Source organism: Festucalex cinctus, chromosome 15 (genome assembly GCF_051991245.1).
Source record: "Festucalex cinctus isolate MCC-2025b chromosome 15, RoL_Fcin_1.0, whole genome shotgun sequence".
Taxonomy (NCBI): Eukaryota; Metazoa; Chordata; class Actinopteri; order Syngnathiformes; family Syngnathidae; genus Festucalex; species Festucalex cinctus.
In genome coordinates this window covers 26,942,891-26,952,386 of record NC_135425.1, presented here as the reverse complement: position 1 = coordinate 26,952,386, position 9,496 = coordinate 26,942,891, and the positions used below count along the sequence as shown (strand labels likewise).

The 9,496-nt window shown below is 45.5% G+C and overlaps 1 protein-coding gene across 3 annotated transcripts in view; it reads right to left on the bottom strand.

The window, feature by feature from the left end:
• The window catches only part of ythdc1 (YTH N6-methyladenosine RNA binding protein C1), a 10,000-nt gene extending 504 nt beyond the window's left edge, over nucleotides 1-9,496 (bottom strand). The window contains exons 1-17 of one of the 3 annotated variants that reach the window (XM_077496984.1): nucleotides 9,248-9,495; nucleotides 7,816-7,917; nucleotides 7,438-7,730; nucleotides 6,264-6,657; nucleotides 6,151-6,198; nucleotides 5,974-6,068; nucleotides 4,947-5,055; nucleotides 4,751-4,868; nucleotides 4,579-4,663; nucleotides 4,079-4,233; nucleotides 2,144-2,220; nucleotides 1,968-2,004; nucleotides 1,205-1,244; nucleotides 730-792; nucleotides 449-649; nucleotides 196-366; nucleotides 1-32 (exon numbers count right to left, since the gene is read on the bottom strand). The exon at nucleotides 1-32 is cut by the window's left edge and continues 153 nt beyond it. In XM_077496984.1, the coding sequence (XP_077353110.1) occupies nucleotides 196-366; nucleotides 449-649; nucleotides 730-792; nucleotides 1,205-1,244; nucleotides 1,968-2,004; nucleotides 2,144-2,220; nucleotides 4,079-4,233; nucleotides 4,579-4,663; nucleotides 4,751-4,868; nucleotides 4,947-5,055; nucleotides 5,974-6,068; nucleotides 6,151-6,198; nucleotides 6,264-6,657; nucleotides 7,438-7,730; nucleotides 7,816-7,917; nucleotides 9,248-9,275 (2,016 nt within the window). In that variant the 5' untranslated portion in view covers nucleotides 9,276-9,495 and the 3' untranslated portion in view covers nucleotides 1-32. Of the gene's footprint in view, nucleotides 33-195; nucleotides 367-448; nucleotides 650-729; nucleotides 793-1,204; nucleotides 1,245-1,967; nucleotides 2,005-2,077; nucleotides 2,221-3,319; nucleotides 4,234-4,578; nucleotides 4,664-4,750; nucleotides 4,869-4,946; nucleotides 5,056-5,973; nucleotides 6,069-6,150; nucleotides 6,199-6,263; nucleotides 6,658-7,437; nucleotides 7,731-7,815; nucleotides 7,918-9,247 lie in introns of those variants that run through there. The other 2 variants (XM_077496983.1, XR_013278671.1) reach the window with 2 other exon arrangements.

The window sequence follows — 9,496 nt, the reverse complement described above, 5'->3', positions numbered from 1 at the left end:
ATTCTTGCAATTCATTTGGGACAGCACTTTACCTAGATGGGGGACATATGTAAAAATAAATAAATTAATTTAAAAAAGGGGAGAGATTTAATGCTGTCATGGCGGAGATTTTTATATATTTATATTATATTATATTTTTATTTTTATATATATATAAACAAACCCAAAGCCAGAAGAGGAAAGTATTTTGCTCACTCATCTGCGGTAGCGCCCCCTCTCTTTGTCGCGGTCTCGGTCCCTGGGCCGGTCTCGCTCCCGCCTGGGCCCGAGTCGCTCGCGCTCACGCTGCCGCTCGCGTTCCCGCCGGCTGCTCACCACCGCCTGCGTCCGCCGCAGGAAGTCGTCCACGCGCATGTCGTAGTCGTGCTGCCCCAAGCCAGCAAAAAAGCCGATCAGCAGCCCCCTTAAAGTCGACTTTTTTTTTATTTTAACGATAGCGAAGTCTCACCGGACTGGACGGGAAGGCTCGATGCGGCGGCGGCGCCGCCGCTCGCTGTTTGTCTCGGAAGCGCGGGGGCGGGGCTTCGTGTGGCGGCATGGGGTGGTGGTGGTGATGGTACGCCTGGTGGTGGGGGGGCGGCGGCGGGTGGTTGTGGTGGTAGTAGGGAGGGTGGTGGGGGGCGGGCTGCTCCACGCCGGGGTACGTGGCCTGCTCACAGGGCGACGACGTCGAGGTCAGTCCCGTCGCGGGGGAGGATGCAAACGGGAGGACGCGACAAGAAGGCTTACCAACGTCTGCCAAGGAGGCGGCGGTCCCACGTTGTGATGATAGTCCCGCATGTAGTCGTAAGACTGGTGTGGCAAATGGGAACCCGGGTTAACCGTCACGCCAACGCCAAAAACATTTGTGGGAATGACACGCCCACCGAGGTCGACTGGACTTTTTTATTTATTTATTTATTTATTTTTAAGCGACTGAATAGTTGCTTAGCGTTAGCATCTAGCATAATTGTCCACGTCATTTTATGCCTCCGACTTTTAACAGATTTTGGTGAAACGAACAAACCGGGGTTGCTTGGTTGAAAACCGATAGCGGGCACTCGTCAGCCATTTTTGAAAAATCTTACAATAAATGACTATTAAATCACGTGTATAAGATGCTTGATGCTGCACAACAGTTCAAAATTAACCCTATAAAGTCGGATTTGTGTCATATTTAATATATCTGATCACATTGCTTTAAACTCATACATTTAGAACTCACCCCGTTGAGGAAAACGTCACGTCTCACGTTGGAGAAACGCCTGAAAAAGTGGCCACAAGAAACAGACAAGCACAAACTGTTCAGCCACATCATTTGATACTTACGGAAGGCTGTTGGATTCACTTGAAAGAAACAACACAGAAGTTTGGTGCTCTTTTTTTTCTGTTTTTTGGAATAATGTTTTTCCCCGTTTTTCTAAGAATTTTTTCCTCCTGATTTCTGTATAATTTTCCCCGTTTTTCTTAATATTTTTTATGACAGAAGAAAATATTCAGTAAAAGAGAAAAAAAATTAAAAAACTCATTCTTTTTTAATTATTTCTGAATATTTTTTGTCATTTACGACAGAAGAAAATTCAGTAAAACAGAAAAAAATATTCAGAAAAACATTATTTCTGAATATTTTTTCCCATTTTTCTGAATTTTTTTAATGACAGAAAAAAAATTCAGTAAAACAGAAAAAATTTCAGCAAATCATTTTTATTTAATTATTTCTGAATTTTTTTGCCGTTTTTCTGAAAAAAATTTTACGACAAAAAAATATTCAGTAAAACAGAAAAAAATACTCAGAAAAACATTTTTATCATTTAATTATTTCAGAATATTTTTTCCCCATTTGAATATTTTAAAACAGAAAAAAAGATTGAAAAAAAAAAAAAAAAAAAAAAAAAAAACAAAGCTCCCCAAAAAACAGATTTTCTTCCTTTCCAAGTGAATGCAAAACGCTTCCATAACTTTTTTTTTTTTTTTTGTGGTCATCTCACCTGTCCACCGGCTGGCTGCGCAGGTCCGGGATGAAGCCTGAAAAGGAAACCAAACGAGATAGTTGCGTGAGTGAGTGCGACGACAGACGCGCGGGGTCGTCCCAACTGGAGGCGAGTGGCAAAAAAATCCAAAAAGACAATTTGAGGCTTCCTCTGTGGGACCGTCATTTGACAACCTGATCGCTGGTTGAAGTCTGGACAATCAGGCCGAGGTCGCTTCCTGCCGTGAAGGTCGTACTCTTCTGGACGACGCCTACGTGGACAAGTGGACAAAAGTAAAGACAAACTGCACGCTCGCTCGCTCGCTGCTAGACAAAGATAAATACTCAACCTTCAGAGCATTTTTTTTTTTTTCAAAAAATAAAATGATCCCACTGGTGCTCGGGTCTAACACAGTTGGTCCCACAGTCTTCCCACTTTGTAAGATTGTTCCTCAAGTCTACTTAGCTGCACCCAAAGTCTTCTTGCTTTGTCGCATTGTTTTTTGTTTTGTTTTCCTGCTCTGCATCTTCGCAATGTGTCCTACAGGTCATGATGTCCACTACAGGTTTCTTCCCAGTTGGTCCCACTGACACTTAAGTCTACGAGTCAGTAGTGTTCATTTTAAACGCCATTTTTTAAATTCAGTCTCAGTATTAGTCGCCTTTTAATCACGCTTGTTATTTTTTTTAACCCTGGTTGAAGGGGTGGGAATCTTTTGACTGTCTCACGATTCGATTCAGAATCGATTTTCGATTCAAAATGATTTGATTGACAATGACTTATGCTTCATTTTATAGATGAGCAAATAATTCTACTTCCGCCTGACCCGCTCATGCTAATTAACACGCTACTCATGGCACTTTTGTCCCTCATTAGTCGAAGAAAATGCATACTTGATTTAAGTCCCTGTTATTTATAAATGAGGGTTTTCATCTAGTTTTAGTCCGGTGAAAAATGTGTGTTGACAAAATTATTTGTGTTTAGTTTTCATTGATGAAAGTAACACCACAAGTAGTCAGTCCCCGAGATGTCCCAGTGGTCCTGAAGTCAACTTGGTTGGGCTCAAAGTCTCACTGGTAATATTCCTAAGTGAAGTCAATTGAATTGGTCTGCGAGTCATCCCGCTTGGTCCCACCAGTCCTCAAGTCGACCCAGGTGAACAATCTTAGCACTTTCCACCGAGTTGGTCCCAGTTTTGTCGCTCGTCTTCCCGATTTGTCCCCCACTGCTCCTGAAGTCAACTTGGTCGGTCCCCGAGTCTCCCGTCGAGTGGATCTTAGTGCGTCCAAATCCACGCAGCAACAACAAGTGCAAATAGGAATGATAATGTGACTTACAAAAAACTTGTTGGGGAGGGGGGTTCAACATACCGCTTGTGATGTAAAAGTGGACTTTGGATTTCTACAAAGTTTGTTTCCACATCTGCGTCCATGATTTTTTTTCAAACCAACGCTCTTACTTTGAAAGGCTGGAGGGAGGGGGTCATGATGGTGCTGGTGGTGCAGTCCTGTCAGTCACCAAAGAAAAGCCTCAAAACCCCCCAGACGCTTTCAGTCCATCAATACGCAACACGTACGCACACACGCCCCAACAAAACGTCCTCGTTTGGTGCATGTGTGCGCCACGCGTCAAGACTTTTGCAAGTGTTCTCTCATGGGGCGGGGGTCATGTGATCAGTTCCATCTTTTACCTGATTGGACAAATTGTCCCCTCCCCGCCCCCATCGGACAGTCCAGTGACCCCTCCCCCATCAAATGACCACCCTGGAAAAGCAAAAGAGTCCATGTGGAGATCACAGTCCCTCCTCTCTCTCTCTTTTTCTCCCTTCCTGCTTCCATCAAGTCCAGCCAATGCTTTTATTCTGAAAAGTCCATCTAGATTTGGCTAGCTTCAACTGGCTACGAGTGACCTTCCTGCAAAGACAGAAAGTCAAACAAACATGAACCCATTTCAACTTGCGCCGTGCATCCCTCCGGTGGGAAAAACTCCAACAGCGAGCGCTCGGCTGAGCAACGACAAGCCCGAGCGGATTCGCTCCGACGTCCGGCGGCGGGCCACCGCCGCGGTGGGGGGAACGACAGGAAGTGGAAGTGGGAGGAGGAGGAGGAGGAGCTTGGCGATTGGCTAACCTTCCCGGATCGCGCAGCGGCGGGCGGCCGCGGGGTCGCGTTTCCGACGGGGTCTCACGCTTGTGACGCACGCGCCGGGCCACCTGGTGGATGTCCACGCTCTCGTCCAACGGGAACAGAGCGCACAGCTGGGCGCCCACGTCCGGCTGGATTTCCTAAAAAACAAAAACAAGTCACATTTAACAACTTTTAATTAATTATTAAAAAAAGAAAAAAAAAAAACGGCTTCCTAACCCTATACATAGTCGTTTTAATTTAAAAAAAAAAAAAAAAAAAAACACCTTACTACAGATGGTCGTTTTTAATTTAAAAAAAAAAAATCGCCTTACTATACATGGTCATTTTTAATTAAAAAAACAAAAAAACACAAAAACAAAAAAAAAGTACTTATTACACAAAGCCACGGCAGGCGGCAGCAGAGTACAAGAGATCAACCAGGACCATGTTGAGAAAAAAAAGCCGTTGGAGAACTAGAAAAAAAACAAAACAAACAATATTACTTGTCCGTCGCGTCCGATCTTGACGGGCTTGTGTTCGTTCCAGGGGTTGGAAAGGTGAGCCGTCTTTGTGAAGGGAAGCTCCCGCCTGCGGAGAGCCAGCAAAAAAAAAAAAAAAAAAAGTGAGGTGGCCCAGCCCGGCCGTCATGGGGGCGGAGTTAGACTGCCGTCTCACCTGCACAGCCAGTCGATCTTGAAGACGCCGCCCAGCATCTTGGCGTTCATGCCGGCGGGCAGCACCCAGTGGATGGGCGAGCCGCCGTGAAGCGACTCGGAAGCCAAGCGGGCGAAACCTGACGCACGGACAAGTTGGCTTTCAAAGTCATCGGGGACGACGCTTCAATTTCTCCTCACCACGTCCTCGTCCTCACCTTGGAATTTTCCGCTCTCCCGGACGGAGAAGACCAGGATGACGCTGCGAGCCGAGCGGAAAGCCGCGTTCAGCTTCTTCTCGTTGACCGGCAGCGTGGACCACACGCCCTGCACGACGACGACAAGACGGAATTCAGACACAAAGAAAGGAAGGAGGGGGGTCAACTATGAGGAAAAGAAAAAGGGAAAGACAATGAAAGAGAGAAGGAAAGGCAAGAAAGGAAGGAAGAAAGGAATAAAAAGGAAGCGGACTCGGGATTGACCAACATTTTTTTCCCCCGATATTGACTATTAGTAACCGCTTGATGGACTTGGTAATCATTTTCAGGGAAAGTGAAATATTTTTTTGTTTAAATGTTTTCAAATGTGTTTTAGGGAAAATGTTCACTTTTTGAGAGTTTTTGGTCACAAATATGTCTTCCTACAGCCTGACAAAGTCCCCAAATTCTAAGATAAACGATCCATGTTTCCCTTTTCGATGGGCGTTTGTATCAAAGTAGGTCAAATAGCACTCTCAAATGGGCTGTTTTAGCAGCTCGCTTTTACACGTCACTAGCCCCACCTTTTTCGGTTTTTCACGTCACTAGCTCAGCGCGAACGCCACCCTCACAATTTTCAACCCCTCCCGCCGCCAGACATTTCAACCCACGGACAAACAGCAGCAGCAGCAGCAGGAGCAGGACAGCCTGGCAGCAAAACAACCCCAAAGGAACTGCGCTGCACCAGATTGTACAGAGGACAACAAAAACATTTTTCTTCTGCCACAGAAAGGCTTGTGGTTGGACTGTATTTATGCATTAAATATGCCCAAGCAACTCCCAAAACGCGTTAGTTCCTGCGAGTGGAGTGGCTGATTTTGCGGTCCTGTATCTCCGGGCCGGAGGGTCGTGGAGTGCCGGCACTGATGCCGTTGGAAGGAGAAGTATATAGAAGTGAGGAAGGAAAGAATGGATGGAAAGGAGTTTGAAAAATAAAAAAAGGTAGGCATGAAAGGAAGGAAGAAAAGCGCATGTGAGAAAGTCGTACTTTGGCTTTGGCCAGCGAGACGTTCTCGTGGTTGTTGCTCTTGATGACGAAGAAGCGCGACTCGCGCAGGATGTAGCGAAGGTGACTGCTGGGATCTAAAAGAAAAAAAGGAAACGCGCTCAGTTAAAAAAACAGGAAGTGCGGGCGACCGTTCGACTACGCGAGTCGGGAACTTACTGACGGCTCGCACCGACGACGAAAGCTTCTCCCGCTTCTTCTCGGAACCTGCCACGAAGCACGACGACAGGAGGCGGTCACAAACGGCGGCGACGATCATGAATCGTCCTCACCTGAGGCGTCGGAGGCGGAGCCCGAGCGCGCCGAGTCGCCGTCGTCCGAGAAACTGACGGAGGACGCCGAGCGCGAATCTCCCGCCTCGCTGCGCGTGTCGTAGTCGTTGCCTTCGCCGCGGCGCTCGTACTCCTCTTCCTCCTCCTCGCCGTCCTCTTCCTTCTCTCCTTCCTCCTCGTCTTCCTCCTCCTCCGCCTCTTCCTCCTCGCCGTCATCTTCGTCCTCCTCTTCCTCCTCCCCCTCTTCTTCTACATCCTCCTCCTCTTGCTCCTCGTCGTGCGAGGCGGCGGTGGGGGAGGAGCTTCCGGAGAGCTGCTCCGACACGTACTCGGGCGCCGCGTCCTCTTCGGATCGGTTGCCCTCGCGCTGGTGGGAGGGGCTGCTTTCCCGCTTCTGCAAAAAAAAAAAAAAAAAAAAAAAAAAAAAAAAAAACGACTGTAAAATGATGCAACACTTTTCTGGGCAAAAAAAAAATGAAACAGTTCAGATAATGGATCGAATGAAATTAAAATACCAAATCGAGGGTGACTTATATCGGGGGCTATCAAACAGATTCCCCCCCCCCCCTTATTATTCAGATATTTACTAGTAGTAGTCATTTTATTTTTTCAAATAAGCCAATTGCAAACATCGGCTTTTATTTTGGAAAAAATAGTAAAATAAAGCCTAACCCTAAATAAATAATAAAAATAAAATAATTAATAATAATAAATGAAATAAATAATAAAATAGTAAATATAAAATAATTAAAATAAATAAAAATAAAATCAATTAAAATTAAATAATTCAGAATATAAATATAATATGTATGAATAAAAAAATCATATAATATGAATAAATAAATATAAAATAGTGAAATACATAATAAATCAAGCCTAACCCTAAATAAATAGCAAAACTAAAATAATATCATCATCATCATCTAAGATGATGAGTCTTCTTTGCCTGAAGACTTTCGTCCATTTCCCCGCCACTCTTATGAGGCGCTCCCCCTAGTGGCCCGCCAAGTACCTGCTCACTAAGTAATCAACAATGGAGCTGTTATAGTGGCTGTATATTAACTACAAATATCGTGGTACTTGCGTAGACATATTGATAATCTATTGGAAGACAAAGTATCACAATCGATATATGGTCACACTCCCGGTGACATCACACAAAGCCAAAAGACACCTGTCTGACGGCGCCGTCCCTGGACGAGCGTCTGCGCCGGGCCCGTTCTCCTCCGCGGCTGCGGCCGTCGTCTCTCGCTCCTCGGCGGCTCCTTCGCTCGTCGTAGCCGCCGCGGTAGCCGCTGGCGTGACGCCTGTGAGGGCTGCTGGCCGATCGCTTGGAGGACGAGGACGAGAGCGGGGCGCCCGAGCCTCTCTTATTGGCCGACGACGACCTGGACGGGGCGTGCGCTGACGAGCCCCGTAGCCGCTTGCGCTCGTGACACTCGGAACGCTCGCTCTTCCGCTTCGTTCCTACCGGACAAACGCGGCAAAAGTGACGCAATGAAAACGTCAAAAGGAAGATGAGGAAAACGAGTGCGACCAACGGGGGCGCTACCTTTCTTGTCAGTGGCATGTCGCTCCGTCTGCGGGTTGTACAGCTCATCATCCTGATCCGGCACTTCCGTCAAAATGTCTTCCAGGACGTTGAGCTCTCCATCTGTCACGGCACAAAATCGACTTGAGCAACATGACCGGTGGATGCTCAAATTAACACATTACAAAATCCAGGCCACAATCTTGTTAGGACATCCCTTAACAGACTCATTTTTTAAAAATCAATTCAGTGGAGATTTTCAGTGGCGGTGATGAAGACAAAAATGCACACGGTTGTAAGACGGCGGCACGACTGGAAAGGAAAAGGTAGGTCGACTTGGTGAACGATTCTTTATCGTGTCATTTGATGAGGAGTTAGATCTCAGCGCCGGGGACACTCAGTGAGACCCTTTAATCCGGACCTCCAAGAATATGTACTGGGCAGGAAATATATTCAATTTTACTGATAGACGATTTTTTAATAGGTGCATGCAAGGGCAGCTATGCCTGAGTCCGTCGGGGTCCTTTGACAGAGCTTGCAAACTTTTGTTTGTTTCTCGGAGTGCACGCTTTCTCACGAAAAACGTGATTAAGTTGGCGTTGTCAGAAAAGTAGACACTGAAAAGTGAATGGAATGAAACATATGCTTTCATTTTACCAGTATCGAGGGCTACGAGACCCGTGCATCTGCCTACGAGTGCTCACTACGCGCGCATTGGATTTTGGGCACTTGCATAAATCCTTTTACTGACTCTTGAATGCTCGAAGAATGTTTGAAATCAATGGCAGACACTATTTGGAGCGAAAGGAGAGCAACTTCAGGAGACTAAAACATTTATAGAGGTCATTTTGGTGGATCGCAGCTTTGAAAACACATACGAGAGGAGAGGACTTATATTTGGCCATCAAGAAAATGCTGAAAGAGAAAATTGTTGTGTTGTATTCATAGTGTGATGGGGACCATTCCTTGAAAGATTAAAATAATGAATATTTGCACACACAAAAAAAAAGAAAAATATTTGAACAATAGGCTAAAAAAACAAGTTGAATTATTTCAGAAATGTAAGTCTTTATCAATTAAGATGTCAAAAAAAATTGTAGTTAAACGTTTTAAGTAAAATGTACAGAAAGTGATTCGAATAAGGCGCACACATTCACTGGCGCAGAATTTGTACTTGTAGTTAACGTAGGTGACAACATTATTAATTTGTTTGGAACAAGTCCAGGTGTTTTTTTTTTAGTTTTAGTTTTTTTGTTTTTGTTTGTTTTTTTAAGAAAACGAAAACTGTCCCAATCCCCAGCTGCCGTTGTGCGGCGATATACACGTGTCGACGAGTGACCAATAACAATAATCATACTTCAATAACCTGATTGGCCACACAAAAAGGCTCCATACAACAAAGAAAAGCTAACAGGCTAACGCCAGCGAAGAAGCTATCCGAGCTCACACGTACCTTTGTCCTCGCGGCGGTCGGCCGCCATCTTAGCAACGAGGCGTCTGCTGCGCTCAACACGCGAGCGAGCTGCTTCTGGTCGATGTGGGATTGGGGAAGAAAAAAAAAAAAAGGTTTTGTTCACGTCGAAAATGGGAACGTTTAACAACTATTACAAAGCAACGACGAGAAGGAGGAAAATGCTAAAATGGCTAACAGGTTGTATTGACCGGAAGTTCTTCGCGTATGCGTGGTGACAATTTCCGTTAC